General features: G+C 44.7%; 1 protein-coding gene across 5 annotated transcripts in view; it reads right to left on the bottom strand.

The window, feature by feature from the left end:
* Positions 1 to 5,842: 5,842 nt before the first annotated feature.
* Positions 5,843 to 16,295, bottom strand: part of SNX31 (sorting nexin 31) — a 78,948-nt gene continuing 68,495 nt past the window's right edge. For 3 of the 5 annotated variants that reach the window (XM_089776197.1, XM_089776194.1, XM_014573294.4), the window contains 2 exons: positions 13,738 to 13,794; positions 5,843 to 6,011 (listed from right to left, as the gene is read on the bottom strand). In XM_089776197.1, the coding sequence (XP_089632323.1) occupies positions 5,916 to 6,011; positions 13,738 to 13,794 (153 nt within the window). In that variant the 3' untranslated portion in view covers positions 5,843 to 5,915. The remainder of the gene's footprint in view (positions 6,012 to 13,737; positions 13,795 to 16,295) is intronic. The other 2 variants (XM_089776195.1, XM_089776196.1) reach the window with 2 other exon arrangements.

Below are 16,295 nucleotides of genomic sequence, written 5' to 3'. Positions count from 1 at the left end.
TGCCACTTTGAAACGCCATGTGAGCCTGACACTGGGCTCCTGCAGCGTTTCAAAGTGGTAGCACTTCACAGAGCCCAGGGTCAGCACTTCACGGAGCCCTAGGGCTGTTGCTACACTTCAAGGGCAGAGATGCCCTATTGACTAGTAAGCAAAATGCATTGACTATTCGATGAGTTTGTTGCCTGCAATTTAACATCCCTACTCAGAACCCACACCCCTCAGTCCCAGCCCACACCCTGCATAGCTCATCTCTATCCTTATCCCTATCTATCCCAGAGACTGCATCTTTAGGAAGAGCCCACAACCCCCTCCACAACACAACAGCCTGTCCCAGCCTGGAGCCCATCCACAGCCTGAACCCCTCCTTTCTGACCACACCCCAGAACCCACACCCACAGCCCAGAGACTTGATCCCCTCCCATATTCTCTCTCTTTGCCCCAGTCCAGAGTACCTGCCATATTCTGAACCCCTCATTTCTGGCCCACACCTCCAGCCCAGAGCCCATATTTCCCGGATCTCCCTATACCCCTGCCCTAGTCTGCAGCCTCCTCTCACTCTCCAAACCTTCATTTCTGCCCCCAGCCTGGAACCCATGCACATCCCGCTTCCTCTTCCCCCCACTAGGGGCACAGGCAGCTTCTGTGGGCCCCTGGGCAAAGTGTGTGTAGGGAAGGGCTCTGCACTCCCAGAAGGGGTGGAAATTCGGGCAGTTAGGAAGGAGCCAGGGCAGCCACCCCTGCATGCCACCCAGAGAGCACTGCACCCCTCCCAGCCCTCAAAGCTACGTGGAGCACACGGTGCAGCACTCTAATGCAATTTAAAGGATCCAGGGCTCCAGATGCCACCACTGCTGAAGTAGCAGTGGTGGTGGCTGGGAGCCCTGAGGCCTAGCGATTCAGAGGCCTGAGGCAACTTCCCCCTTTGCCCTCCTTCCTATGCCCACTGGCAGGCCTAACCCCTGCCCAGCCTAGTGAAAATTATCATGTGAACAAGGGTAGGGGACACTGAATGATGGGGGGGGGGGGGGAAAAGAGTGATTGTTGGGGGAGGCCTCAAAGAAAGGGTGGGGTAGAAACAGGGCTGCAAGAAGGGGCAGGTAAAGGCAGGGCAATGGTATTCAGTTTTCTGCATTTGGAAAGCTGGCAACCATAGGTGGGGAGTAGGCACCACTCAGGGCTGGGATCAGGGTTGGGGAGGGGGCTAACATGCCTCTTCATTCGCCTTACTCCAATTCACAGCTAGCTCAGGTAGTGTTCTCTGGGCTGCTGCAATCACACTTCCTGTCTGCCTTGTCCATGTACAACTACAGAGCTTCTTGCGCCAGAAATATGTAAATGAAGCTAAGCGTGAAAGATCGCTGAGCCTCATTTGCATAGCTGAGCTGCCATTTTTACAGAAGAGGCTCTTGTGCCAGAAGGAGCTGTCTACACTGCCCCTTCTTGCACAAGAAAAACCCTCTTGCGCAATGCTGTTATTCCTAAAAATAATTGGTGTAAAAGCATTGCACAAGAGGGGTTTTCTTGTGCAAGGGGCAGTGTAGACCACTCCTGTGCAAGAGCCTCTTCTGCAAAAATGGAAGCTCATTAAGCATGCAAATGAGGCTCACCATATTCCACACTTAGCCTCATTTGCATATTTCTGGTGCAAGAAGCCACGAGTGTAGACATAGCCCAGAGGTCCAGGTACCAAAAGGAGTCCTGCCTTAAAATACAGGTTCGACCTCCCTAGTCTGGCTCACTCAGGCCCAGAGTGGTTTCAAACCAGGGAGTTTGCCTAACCAGATACAGAGGCAGCAGGGAAATACAAGTAGCTGACAGATTAATGGATAAACCTAGGCTTATCAGTTAATAATTTGGGGTACTGTAGCCAGACACAAACCCCATCTTGTTTTTCCACAAACCCCATCTTGTTTCCCTCCCCCCCCCCCCCCCAGAGAGCAAGAGAAAGGCAGTCAGCCTTTGATGCCCTGGGAACACAGGTTTGCTGCCTGTCCCTGACTCTACCATAAACAGAAACCAGACAGTAAATGGGCTAGCTGACGACCCGGGGCCTCCCGTCGCCCTGATGGCTAGTACCAGTAATTGACACGCCTGCACTGTCCCAGGAGAGGAATCTTCGCCCATCACATACCAGAGGTGCCCATTGTCTGCATTTTCCCAGGTGTAAATTATGCTTTGCACCCTTCGTGGGAAACTTGGCATTCAAAGCCATTTTTCCTAATTGGCCACTTGAGCCCAGGAAGAAGCCTACATGACCCAAGGGGTATAAAAGAGGTTCAGCAGCCCACCCCATTTGAGCTCCAATCATCTATACCTGCTGGCAGGTATTGATTGTCTCCCGAGGTCTGTGGGACGCCCAACCTCGCCCTACTTCTTCCCGAGGGATTGAGAGAAAGACGCTGGCCACGCCAAGTCTGGAACGCAGGGGTGAGAATATATACCTGCTATGTGTCTATTTTGCATGCATTTAATAAGAGCTCAGAGAACCAAAGGGTTTCATGGTACCTGTAAGTGACTTATTAGTGTAATTTCTGTCCTGTCCTTTGTAGTGGCTGTGTTATCTGTAACACAGCAGTAGCATTTAACAACTAAGTTTACCCTGTAACAATAAAATAGTAACTGTTTAAGCTTTAACCTGACTCCTTCAGTTGCTGTAACAGAACCAAGCACAATTTAAAGAACTTCAGCCGGTAATAAGGGACTCACTGCCCTGACCGTCGGCTGACAGGTACGTCTAGACTACATGCCTCTGGCAACAGAGGCATGTAGATTAGACTACCCGGCATAGGAAAATTAAGCGGCGATTTAAATAATCCCAGGAGGCATACCTGGGAGGTCGACAAATGCCTTTGATGTCGACCACGGAATGTCCAGACTACCGCGCTGAGCCGACAAACAGCTGATCGGCTCAGCGCGGCAGCCATTTAAATTTAAATGAAGTGGTGATTATTTAAATCGCCACTTCATTTTCCTATGCCGGGTAGTCTAATCTACATGACTCTGTCGCCAGAGGTATGTAGTCTAGACGTACCCCTAGTTTATTACTCGTTGACATCACTAATTAACACAAGGTGAAACATGTTTCACCAATATGCTAAAGAGTGACATTGGGACTGTTTAGGGCTGCTGCCAAAGCTACAAACTAGTTTTATAAAAATGTCCATAGTGGATCAGACCAAAGTTCTATCTAGCCCCCTGTCTTCCAACAGTAGCCAGTTCCAGGTGTTTCAGAGGGAATAAACAGAACAGGCAATCATTAAGTGATCCCAGCATTATGCCTGCTTTAATAGTGCCTTATAATTCTTTGTTTTGGGGCCTTAATATACCATAAGATAGTGAGAAATTTGTTGTGTTCTGGTAATTCTCACTTTCCACTCATATTTTTAACAAGACTTTGTATACTTTTATTTTTAAAATAACGATTTTAAGAATGTAATTTTCAGTCATTTAAAAAGTTACTCAGGCCACTTGAAAAAAAAAATGGTGCTGGCAAAGGTGCTACACAGACTGCCCCAGAACTGCAAGTCTTCACTATGTACAGAACAAAGAGGCAGCACAAGGTTCTCACACTCTAAGGCAGTGGTTCCCAAACTTTTCTGCATCACGCCTCCTTTTTGATTTGAGAAACCCTCATGCTCCCCCCCCAAAAAAGCAGCAAAACTTGGGGTGAGATTGACGGAGGGGGCTGGGTCACCTCATGCCCCCCCTGGAATTTCTTCATGCCCCCCCTAGGGGGCACACTCCCCAGTTTGGGAACCCAGGCTCTAAGGCACACACAGTCTATCACTGATACGTTTCATGCATAAGAATAATTGACAGTGACCTTACTGTTTGATTAACCTCCCCCCCTCATCCCCGCTCTGTTCTGAAATTTGATTTGTCCTTTTTATGTGTTCATTTTTTTGACTGTATCCTTTTGGCATATATGGGCATGCCAATTTTCTTCCACAATTTGATCTGAGGAAGTGAGTCTGGCCCACGAAAGCTCATCATCTAATACATGTATTTAGTCTGATCTTCATTTTGTTTTGTATTATTTTTTTCACATTACGTTTTTATTCTCTTCACAAAACTCTGACCATACAATGGAGTAACAATTTGTTCACACCATTTCTGTCACAGACCTAGTGGAGTCTTTTGCATTCTTTTTATAGTCAGCTTTCGCTCAATAAAAGTATGCACCTACAGGTTAGGCTGGTCTCCAAATGCTTTGGGTGGGTAGTAAGAGCAAGTTGTGACTCTTTTGAAATGCTTTCCTCTACAAAGTATACTGGTTAAAGCATATCCAGTCCTAACACACTTCTAAATGTTTACTGTCAGACTACCATGGCTGGTCTTATTTGACAGATACCAGATAGGCATCAGCCATAAGTGAAATACTTGAATCATTTTGAGAATGGCCTAAAATGTGTATTTTTATTCATAATGGAAGGTTGGTGCCAGTGGAAAGCAGTGCTCAGTGGGTCCATGAATGGGGCAATAAAGACTCTTATCCCAGCTAATGGTTATAATATTTAAGGCTGCCCCAGAAGGAACCTGAACATGAAGATAAGAGACTTATAGCAAACAACAGCAGAGTTACTATGCTGATTCTTGATGGTTGTTAAAGCCTATTCCAACAATTTTTCATATTCATTGTTAATATTTTTGGCATTCAAGTGATTTCCCATTGTATACTACTAAAATATGTTTACATTTTTAAAAGTAGCAGCTGTTACTATTAAGACAGTAATGGACTTCAGGCATTTTAAATTATGTTAGCACAGTAATTATTTTTTCCCTCAGAATTACAATATAATGGGTATTATTAATGAAGATAAGTGCTACTGCCGCTAAGAAAACAGTGGCTCTTTTAGTTGTTAGGATTGTTCTACTGTTTATTATAGGCCCGTGTCTTTAGTTTAGTACTAGATACTCCTGAAAACTTTAAATGTTGAAAAAAACATTTCAAGTAGTTAATAGATATTTAGTAATCATTATGCCTCGTTTATATCATGAATAAATCTTTCCCTATTGAAATTTGTCAGCCAATTTTTTATCATGTGAATCGTAACTTTCAACTGTCCAATTATTTACATGTTGAGGTATGTCTATCACAAAGTAGCTTCACACCATACTACAAAGTGTGCACAAGCACAATATATGGTCAGAAAAAATCAATCACCCAGCCTCGCACACTGATTCAGCCCATGACAAGACCTGGAGCTTCCGTGTGCAGCAAGGGGAGCTGGCGCTCATGCTCCAGGCCTCATGCTGGTGGCATTGGCTGAGGGGGCTGGAGTGTAAGTTATTGATTGATTGATTCTTTGCTTTTCACTTGGTGCATGGACCCTGGCTGATTTTTTCAGTCTGTTAGTGGCCCCCATAGGAAGTCCATTTACAGTTGCATTCAGGATCTGTTGCAGTCTCCAGATCAGCATCAAGTGAAGCTCAGATAGAAGCACGGAGGCTCGGTAGTAGGCTGGCTGCTCTTGATAAGGAAGTGCATAAATGATCATAAGGAATGTTTTCAAGGGAAACGAGTGGACCTCCCACATTATCCCAAGATGGCAACACTGTAGCTGCACTCAACCATTGTCACAATATTTAAACCAACACTCTTTAGAATTAATTAATACCTTGCATTTTAATGCAAAATAAAATTTTTCAATTCTTTAACATTTCAATAGACTGTTTTCTATTTTAAAAATGTATGCTTTAAGTTATTAAAAAATACACCTATATAAGAAACAAGATGTTTTTATTTTGCTAATTCTAACTCCAGGGAGTGGTTAACTGAATCTTTAAAAACTACAAAATCAAGAATGTCATAATTATCAAGGAATTAGAAACATTTATAAGGTATTGTTAAATTGAAGACTATTTTATTATAATTGAGACTTTGCAACATATTTTATAGGCAGTTCTAAAGAATCTCACAAATCTTCCTCTCTTATCTTCTCAAACACATTATCCTCTTCATCTGATCTAACCAAAATCCTTTTTCTTGGTATAAAACCAGAGTGAGCTATCTGCAGAGAAACAAATACACAATTAAATACAGTAAGAGCACACAAAGCACAGTAATCAAGAAAGCCAATAGACATTCAGAGATAAATATGAACAGTGCAACTAAAAAAAGTTTAACAAGTATCCTGTTTTATTGATGCAGTGGGTAGCTCTTTAGGTCAGCATTTAGGAGACAGAATTGCTTACTAGAGCAGGAAACTGCTCTAATAATTAAGACATTTACAGCAATGTTTATTTCAAATGTTCTAAATATGACACACATTGGGACATTTGGGGCTGCTTTTTATTGGTGTTATGCCTAAATAACAATGTCTCAATCCAGCAAAGACCTACATAGATGTGCTTAACCTTAGTATGTGACCAGTCCGATTGAAGTCACTGGGAATTTTCACATGCTTAAAAGTCTCAGAGGGGTAGTCATGTTAGTCTGTAACTTTAAAAAAAAAAAGTAGTCCTGTGGCACCTTAGAGACTAACACTAATATATACATAGTATCATGAGCTTTTGTGGGCAAAACCCATTTCTTCAGATGAGATGATCTTAACACTGAGCAAGTGTTTGCAGGCCTGAGGCCCATGTAAAGTGATTATGTCCAAACATTAGAAATGGCCAAACTGGAGTGTGTCTATACAAAAGACTAAATGGATACAAGTCAAACATCAACAACAGTAACATTCAAAAACCAGTAGGAAAGCACTTCAGTCTCCCTGCATACTTAGTAACAGAGTTGAAAGTTGCAATTAAGCAAAAAACAAAACACATTTCAAAAACTTCAGTGTGAAACTGCAGGGCTAGAACTTGTATGCAAACTTGACACGATCAAACTGGGTCTGAATAGAGATTGAGGATGGCTCTCTCATTGCAAAATAATAAATAATAATTTTCTTTCTTGGTATTCATGCCCTCTCATCAACTGTTAGGAAAGGGCCACATCCACCCTGACTGAACTGATCTCGTTAGCACTGGCGCTCGGTATAGTAATGTAACACTCGCATCATTACATGACATGAGTATATCTACCTTCAATACTGAAGTTTCCATTTCATGCATCTGATGAAGTGGGTCTTTTCCCATGAAAGCTTATGCCCAAATAAATGTGTAAGTCTTTAAAGTGACACAGGACTCTGTTGTTTTTGCTTGCATGACTAGGCAAGAAATACATGGCATAATTCTTTAGAGATAGATACTTGGAGAGTAGTTTATTAAGCATCCTCCTGGGCTCAGTGCTTACATTCAACCAGAGATGTCCAGAACAGAGCTCTGGAAAACACTTTCAAACCCCTGGGGCAAAAGCCTGGGGCTCTGGGAAATACGCTGAGGATATAAGCCTGGCCTTGGTAGAAGGAAGATGAGCAAGATCTTTGATCAAGCTGATAGTTGTGAAAGTGAACACAGGCAGTCCAAGCAAATGTCTCTCTCTCCTTCTGAAGTGTTAAAGACTAAATGTTACGTATAGTTTTTCAAGCATCTTAGCAAGTGATAGAAAAGCTTCAAGGAGGGGGATGGAGTAGGGAAGGTTCAAGAACCATAAAATTGAGACATATAGGAGATTTTAAGATGTTCAACTCAATAAGACACAATCAAGTGAAATCTTCACATTTTTGATAATGTAAAAGTGCATTCCAGAGATGTAATGTCCACAATCAACTTCTTTCGCCCTGAGATTATTAAAATTAATTTGAAGATTGAATTTTCTACACAGCAGGTTTGGGGAACCTTTTTTGGGCTGGGGGCCACTGACCCACAGAAAAATCAGTTGAGGGCCACATACAAATGAGAAGCATACAAAATCCCTTCACTGATATGGCTGCCAACCGAGAAGGAAAAAGTCATTTCTTACATTCCCAAGATCCTAGGGAGGCCCAGGGTACTAGATTGTGTGTGCTTCAGCCCTGTGGTAGGGCGGTGGAGGGGCTGGAGCACCAGCACGGGCTCCCAAATGCTGGGGGAGAGTCCTGAGGACTGGATTCAAGCAAGCTGGGGGCCACATCCAGCCCCTTGGACTGAGGTTCCCCACACCTGCTATACAGTCTGGTTTCTTAAAACTAGGTATAATGAAAATTGAAGACCTACCCACTGTTGGTTTTATAGCTTAGGAAAAAGGATTTTGAAGTCTAGACTAGCATTTCATGTAAAGATTCAATAAAAGTGCTAATAGTGTAGAAAAATAGTACTTGCACATAGTATCAGTGAACACATTACTTTTTTAGAATTTGCTATGGATGTCATTCACTGCGGTACAGAATAGGGATGTGAAGGACTAGTCGACTATCCAATAGCAAATGCTTACCAGATAGTCAACAGGATAGTCAACTAGTCACCTAGAGGCAGCAAAAGGGGAGGAAAAAGGGGGTACTTCAAAGCGGGTGTTTCAAAGGGGCAGAACTGTACCATGCTGACCCCGGGCTTGTGCACTGCCCCTTTGAAACACCGCCCCGGCTGCTGAGCTCCGACTGAGCTGGGAGCTTCCCTTCTTATACCTCCAGCCCTAGCTTCCTGTGTCTGGCACCACCCACCAAGGGGTTTTGAGGGGAGTTTTCTTCTCTGGGTCAGCGGGAGGCCATGCTGACTCACTACAGGGCTTCTACACTGTAGTGAATGTCACTGTAAAATGTCAACAAGGCTAATAAAGTGGGATGTTTGAGAAGTAAGTTGGAATCAGAAGAGCGGTCCCTAAAATTGACCATTCCTCACAACTGAAGAAAAAGAAAGAGGTTTTACTTTATTTTAATGATGCACCAGACGCTATTAGGACCATAGGATATGAGCCTTCTCAATCATAAGAAACATTAGGTGAACTATAGACAGTGAACAATCGATTCAGCAAGTTTAATATTCTTTTTCCACTTAAAGTATCTGCAAATGTAGAAATTACATTACAGGCAGTCCCCGGGTTACGTGGATCCGACTTATGTTGGATCCGTACTTACGAACGGGGCTTTTCTCGCCCCGGAGGACGCGGGCAGCGGGACCGCCCAGACGCGCCGCGGTCCCGCCGCCCGCGTCCTCCAGGGCGAGAAAAGCTGCTCCGCGTCTCCCTGGTCTGCTGGGGGCCCCACTAGCTGCGCCCCCCCCAGCAGACCAGGGAGACGCGGGCGTGGGACCCAGGAGACCAGGCTTTTCTCGGGATGCTTGTGGTACAGCAGCTTGGGTGCTGCTGGGATGGTCCAGTAGTGCTGAGGAGCGGTGCTACTGGAGCAACCCAGCAGCACCCCAGCTGCTCTGCCCCAGGCGTCCCCAAGTCAGCCGCTGCTGAAACTGACCAGCGGCTGATTCCAGGAAGCCCGGGGCAGAGCAACTCTGCCCCGGGCTTCCTGTAGTCAGCCGCTGGTCAGTTTCAGCAGCGGCTGACTTGGGGACACCTGGGGCAGAGCAGCTGGGGTGCTGTCGGGTTGGTCCCCGCAGCGCCCCAGCTGCTCTGTCCCAAGCGTCCAGATTCAGCTGCTGTTGAAACTGATCAGCGGCTGATTCCAGGAAGCCCGGGGCAGAGCAACTCTGCCTCGGGCTTCCTGTAGTCAGCCACTGGTCAGTTTCAGCAGCGGCTGAATCTGGACGCCATTTCCGACTTACATACAGATTCAACTTAAGAACAAACCTACAGTCCCTATCTTGTATGTAAGCCGGGGACTGCCTGTACTAGAGCAAACTAGTGGTCCACTTAGTTCAGTAGCCAGCCTCCAGTAGTGCCCAGTACCAGACACCTCAGAGGAAAGGGACAAGAACTCGATAACAGAAAAGTATTGGATAATTTCCTGATGAAGGAAAACTTCTTCCTAATTTCAGCATATTTAGTGGTTGTTTTATACCCTGATGCCTGAGGATTTTTAGCCCTTATATATTTTTTTCTGAATTCTGATAAGCTGTTGGTTTTATTTACTTATGCCACATGATAACTTTGCCTTGTGTAAAAAGTTCTTTATTAGATTTAGATTTGTTTACCTTTCAATTTATACATTTGGATCTTATTCATCTATTGGTTTAAGTAACATATTTTAGCCAGTAGGTGCTCATGAAGTATTAACTAGCAATTGCTACTTGTGATTGGTTATATTCTCTGTGTGACTGTTAAACATATTATCATTTCTATTCACTGATGGAATAACTTGCAATCAAGTAAAGAGATTAAGAAAATTTCACAACTAATGCTAGCGAAAATACTGGTATGAGCTCTGGCAGCATGACGGGGCCGTCAGGAATTCCAGTGGGGCTACTGTAGCTTGCAGGGTCGAGACGCTGGAGGAGAAGAGCCCTCATGGCTGGAGAGAGGAGCCTAATGGAGAGACTGATTCTCCCTCTCCCAGACTTCCCCTGGTCTGGAAAACTCTCTTTTCCGGGACCCATCAGGTTCGGGGGGAGGGGGGGGGGGAGGGCGGGGAGAGAGGCGGACCAGGAAGGTCCAACCTGTATGACCTTTGCTTTCTGCAAACAAAATTTTCAGTAATGCAAATATCTACAACATGCAATGAAAACAGGAGCTGGGGGTCATCAAATCCATCAAAGCAAGCTAGCATTTTTATATAAACCAAATTCAATTCCCCCCCCCCCCCAAATATTTGTCCAACATTGAACTCAATGGGAATCTGCTCAGGTAAGGAAGCCCAATGTCTATTTGAACAGCATTAACAGGCAAAGCTGTTTGCAATTTTGTTTTCGTTACACCATTTCTCACTTTGACATCTTATACCCATGTTCAGGGTTTGTAGAACCGCGGCAAGCCCTGCTCGCCAGCCACGCTGTCCGGCGATCTGCATATGCACAGATCGCCCAAACCCGGCTCTTCCGGGTTACAATCTGCTTGCCACGGGTGAGTAGATTGTATTATTTGTTGAGCCCTGCCCATGTTTATATCCTACATTCTATTGTAATAATGTTTGTACAAGATACATAAGAACATAAGAATGGCCGTACTGGGTCAGACCAAAGGTCCATCTAGCCCAGTATCCTGTCTACCGACAGTGGCCAGCACCAGGTGCCCCAGAGAGGGTGGACCGAAGACAATGATCAAGCGATTTGTCTCCTGCCATCCCTCTCCAGCCTCTGACAGACAGAGGCCAAGGACACCATTTTATCCCCTGGCTAGTAGCCTTTTATGGACCTAACCTCCATGAAATTATCTAGCTTCTCTTTAAACTCTACTATAGTCCTAGCCTTCACAGCCTCCTCTGGCAAGGAGTTCCACAGGTTGACTACACGCTGTGTGAAGAACTTTCTATTATTAGTTTTAAACCTGCTCCCCATTAATTTCATTTGGTGTCCTCTAGTTCTTCTATTTAGGGAACTAATAAATAACTTTTCTTTATCGACCCACTCCACACCACTCATGATTTTATAGACCTCTATCATATCCCCCCTCAGTCTCCTCTTTTCTAAACTGAAAAGTCCCAGTCTCTTTAACCTGTCCTCATATGGGACCCGTTCCAAACCCCTAATCATTTTAGTTGCCCTTTTCTGAACCCTTTCCAAGGCCAAAATATCTTTTTTGAGGTGAGGAGCCCACATCTGTACACAGTATTCAAGATGTGGGCCTACCATAGTTTTATACAGGGGCAGTAAGATATTCTGGGTCCTATTTTCTAAGATATGCCTTATGAATGATCATTTAAAAGCTCAATTTGCTGCTCAATAATATTATGGCAAAATGGACACAGCAGCATTATATGTGATGTTATAAACATAAGCTGAGATCATAACTAGAAGTATGTTTTCTAAGTAAGTCTGGGCAGTGGCCAAATCAGTTCCTCAGAGACAAAAGACAAATTGGTGCTCACCACAGTGTAAACAAAGCTGATGGATCATTACCTACTCAGTGGTCATTCTCTGACTGGAAAGGAGGCAGGGTCAGAAATCTACATCTTAGCAACAACAACAAAAAAACAAAACAAAACAAAAATTCCACAGCATTCCCTTCCACACAGCTGCCTGTTGCCTCGCTCTCAGCTGTAAGCACTTTTCTGAGCAGGGGACAGGACTATAAAAAGAAGAGGCCCCTTCTCTCTTCCTCAGTGTCTCTGGCTGCACCTCAGGTGACAAAGGAAAACAGCCACTGGGACTTGAATGGGAAAGGAACAGTCCTGACCTGAAAGTTTAGCCAGTAATCTATTGGGGCACATGGTGATGAACTTTGCTTGAACTAATATCATGTGTTAAGTTAGGCAGCAATAAGCAATTTTTCATTGTTTTTCTTATAACCATTTCTGATTAAGCCTTATTACATACACTTTCAATGTCTTTGTAGTTAATAAGCTTGTTTGTTTTATCTAATACAGCAGTGGTCTCCAAACTTTTTAAGCACAAGATCACTTTTTGAATTTAAGTACAATCCAGGATCTCTCTCAAACTCAAATACCCTTGTCCCGCCTCCTTCCCACCCCTTCTCCAAGGCCTCACCCACTCCGTCCTCTCTTCCTCCCCCATCCTCCCTCCCTTTCACCAGGCTAGGGCAGAGGGTCGGGGCACAGGCTCTGGTTTTGGGGATTTGGAGTGTGAGGGGCTCTGAGCTAAGCCTGGGGCAGGAGCTGGGGTATGGGGGGGGGGGGGGGTCATGACTGGGACAGGGGATTGGAGCTGGCTCCAGCTGGACACTGCTTATCTCAGGTGGCTCCTGGGTGGTGGGGCAGTGAGGCTAAGGCAGGCTCACCCTGCCCTGGCCCTGCACCACACTCCAAAGCAGCCAACATACTCCCTCCATCCCAAGCCCTGTTGTGCCCCCGCCCTCCGTTCTGTGGAGATAGAATACAGGATGGGAGAGGGGGAACCCTGACATCAGCACCCCTCCTCTTCCCTCCCTGCTCTGCAAAGCAAGCAGGGGGCTCCCAGGGCAGGGCAGCTCCAAGGTTAAGGATAGGAGATACATAGTAGTATGGGGAGGGGCAACTGAAGTGCTGTGCTTGATAGCCTCTTGACCAAACCAGTCAAGATCACCTGTTAAAGGCTCCAAGATAATAAATAAATAAATAATAATAATAATAATATATGGAGATATACCATCTCAGAGCTGGAAGGGACCTTGAGAGATCATCAAGTCCAGTCCAGTCCTCTTGCCCTCACAGCAGGACCAAGTACCATCCCTGACAGATTTGCCCCACATCCCTAAATGGCCCCCTAAAGGATTAAACTCATAATGCCGGGTTTAGCAGGCCAATGCTCAAACCACTGAGCTATCCCTCCTTCCCGATCCTGATCTACTGGTTGGTGACCACTGTAATACAGTGTGTTTAAGTTGAAGAGTTTGGATAACAATTTTAAATAATAAACTGGTGTATTAGACCCTTAATGAGATAATGGATTTATTATACCTGTTCTGTTTCTGGGCAGTGCAAGACGCACAGTTTCGGGGATCAAGGAATGGCTGGCTGCAGCACACACAGACAGAGCTGGGAGTGACTTACATGCTGGAAGCTGTTTGTCAGCAGTCCAGGTTGGAGGTTATAACAGCAAAGCACTATAAAGGGAACCCCAAGGCAGGGATAACACAGCTACTCAGAGCTTGTATTCACATACAGCACTACAGCTGCACCACCCCTCTCAGAGGTGGGAGCTATGTTGATGGGAGAAGGTCACCTGTCACTGTAACACGGTCTACACAGGTGGTTAGGTCAGAGTAACTATATCACTGACAGGTGTGAATTTTTCACACCCAGAGCAACACTGTTACACTGATATAAGTGTGTAGTATAGACTGGGCCTCAGTCCAGATTGTACCCTGGCGTGTCACACTCACTCACTGACCTGGCTTTGTTGGATGCTATATTTCTTACTCTTCAAGGATTCAGGCATCTCAATCTGCTAAACAAAGTAATGAAATTTAAAATGCAGTAAACTCAAAGAAAGCAATTATGCAGACAAACTGGACTGACCCGGTTTCCATTGAATCCAAGGGGAGGAACAGAAGCAGAGCGTTAGTTAATTTATTTATATTTTCTTAATCCAGTTCAAAGTCACCATAGCTACCAAGTAGGAGCAGTAGCAGCAGCTGAAAATTAGTCATTGTTACATCTAAAATGTTAACATATTGTGATATGCTATACTTTGGGGGAGCTCCTGTATCCCCCATAATCCTCATCTGGATTTGTGATAGTATAAAATATATGCGGCCTGCAATTATGATTGGCTGAAAGTCACTGTCCTAGCTAAATAAGTTTATCTTAGTGACTAAGAATTTATGAGATTATGTTGCATGGCTGTCTCTAAAACATGCTGTCAGTTAGAGAATCAGCCAGATAATAGTTCATCAGAGACAACTAGGAAGGAAGGTAACTAATTCTGCGCTGATTAGGCCTTGATTGGAGTACTGTGTCGAGTTCTGGGCACCATATTTAAAAAAAGATGGAGAAATTAGAGAAGGTCCAGAGGAGAGCAACAAGAATTATTAAAGGTCTAGAGAACATGACCTATGAAGGAAGACTGAAAGATTTGGGCTTGTTTAGTTTGGAAAGGAGAAGATTGAAAGCGGTTTTCAGGTATCTAAAAGGGTGTTACAAGGAGGAGGGAGAAAAATTGTTCTCCTTGGCCTCTGAGGATAGGACAAAAAGCAATGGGTTTAAACTGCAGCAAGGGAGGTTTAGGCTGGACATTAGGAAAAAGTTTCTAACTGTCAGGGTGGTTAAACACTGGAATAAGTTGCTTAAGGAGGTTGTAGAATTTCCATCTCTGGAGATATTTAAGGACAGGTTAGATAGACATCTATCAGGGATGGTCTAGACAGTACTGGGTCTGGTTGTGAGGGCAGGGGACTGGAATCGATGACCTCTCGAGGTTCCTTCCAGTTCTAGTGTTCTACGATAATTCCCCGGGCAGGTGTCAAACAACCATCAATAGCCACTGTCCAGCAAGAGAGCTACAAGTCAATGACTCATCTGCGTAAGACCACACCAAGGGAATTCTCAACCTTTCTGGGGGACTCAGCAATGCCCACCAGACATGCCTATACTTGTGTTCATAGGCCCAATGGTATAAAGCAGAACAGAGGGGCCCTTAGCCTTTCTCCTGTCCCCACCTATGCTACAAGCCAGTGGTTCCCAACCAATTTTATACTGCAGATCGGCAAACCCATTTGCAATCTTTTGGAGGACTACTAACATTTTATCTGCATATTTATTAGACAAATAATGAATATGCAAATACAATGTTAACTATCCACCTAGCCCAAACCCAGCCCCTTGCTCCTCAGTGCAATACCCTTTGACCCTCACCCCTAAACCCCAAGTCCTTTGACCCTTTAACTTCTGGCCCCTACAGCCCATGCCAATGCTCTCTTGCCCGATGATCCTACCACACCCACACCCAATACCCCTTTGACCTCACCCAAGCCCTGCACTCCCCAGAGCAAGGCTGCCCCCTCCAGGGAGCAGGCATAGCTATTACTGCTGCGCAGGCAGGGGGAGCGGCTGTTGGCAGTGCGCACGCTTCCTCCTCCTTTGCTTCCCCTTCCTCCCCAAGTGCGTTGCATGTCTCCATGAGTTGAGGCAAAGTGGAGGAGGGGGGGGAAGTGCAGAGCCCCAGCTAGGCTGCCATCTTACTTGGGGGGGGAGGGAGGTGCCTCCTGCCATGGCCTCAGCCCCAGTGCCACCACCAAGCAAAATCAGCCACACGGCTGCCGGAGCTAAGCTGCTGCGAACAGCCAACTTCAGCTCTGGCAGCTGCCTCAGCCCCAGCAATTGGGACACACTGCTATAAGCAACAAGGACTCTGAGAAGACAACCAAAGACTCCAACAGAGAAGACTGGGTCAGGGTTAATCAGTTTCAAAATTCGAACTGGTCTCCATCTCCATTTACTCAATGTCAATTTTAAAATTGTTTAAAATGGAACACATAAGTCATGTGTTGCCTTCCTAGTCACTTTAATGAGCAAGAGGATATCAAAATCCTAGTACTAAACCTGCAGTCCACATGTAGTGTCTTTTTTTCAGTTCTTAAAAAGAACTGAACATAGCAGCTGTTCTACACTACCATCAAATGTCAGGACATCAGCAAAGGTATTGACATTTAGCACTCAGTACAGCTAAGAACACCACAGAAACTCTTATTATGAAGATAAGTATAAAATTAAAGGTTAATTTGGTTAAGGAGATATAAATATATATTTATAAAGAAAGCCAGAATCGGCAAGTAAATAAATCCATGAGAATAAGTAGTATTAACTGTAGTGCGAGAAGAATGTATGTTTCCAAAAGTAGCTAATAAAATAAAGAGCTGCAGTAACAAGACAAAGAAAAATGGTCTTTAAAGAAACAAGCCCAAAACTTCCCACTGTTCTGTTGGTAAGCAAAGAGTAAGTGACAAGATA

Source organism: Pelodiscus sinensis, chromosome 2, assembly GCF_052426305.1.
Source record: "Pelodiscus sinensis isolate ZL-2025 chromosome 2, ASM5242630v1, whole genome shotgun sequence".
Taxonomy (NCBI): domain Eukaryota; kingdom Metazoa; phylum Chordata; order Testudines; family Trionychidae; genus Pelodiscus; species Pelodiscus sinensis.
This window is presented reverse-complemented; position numbering and strand designations above follow the sequence as displayed.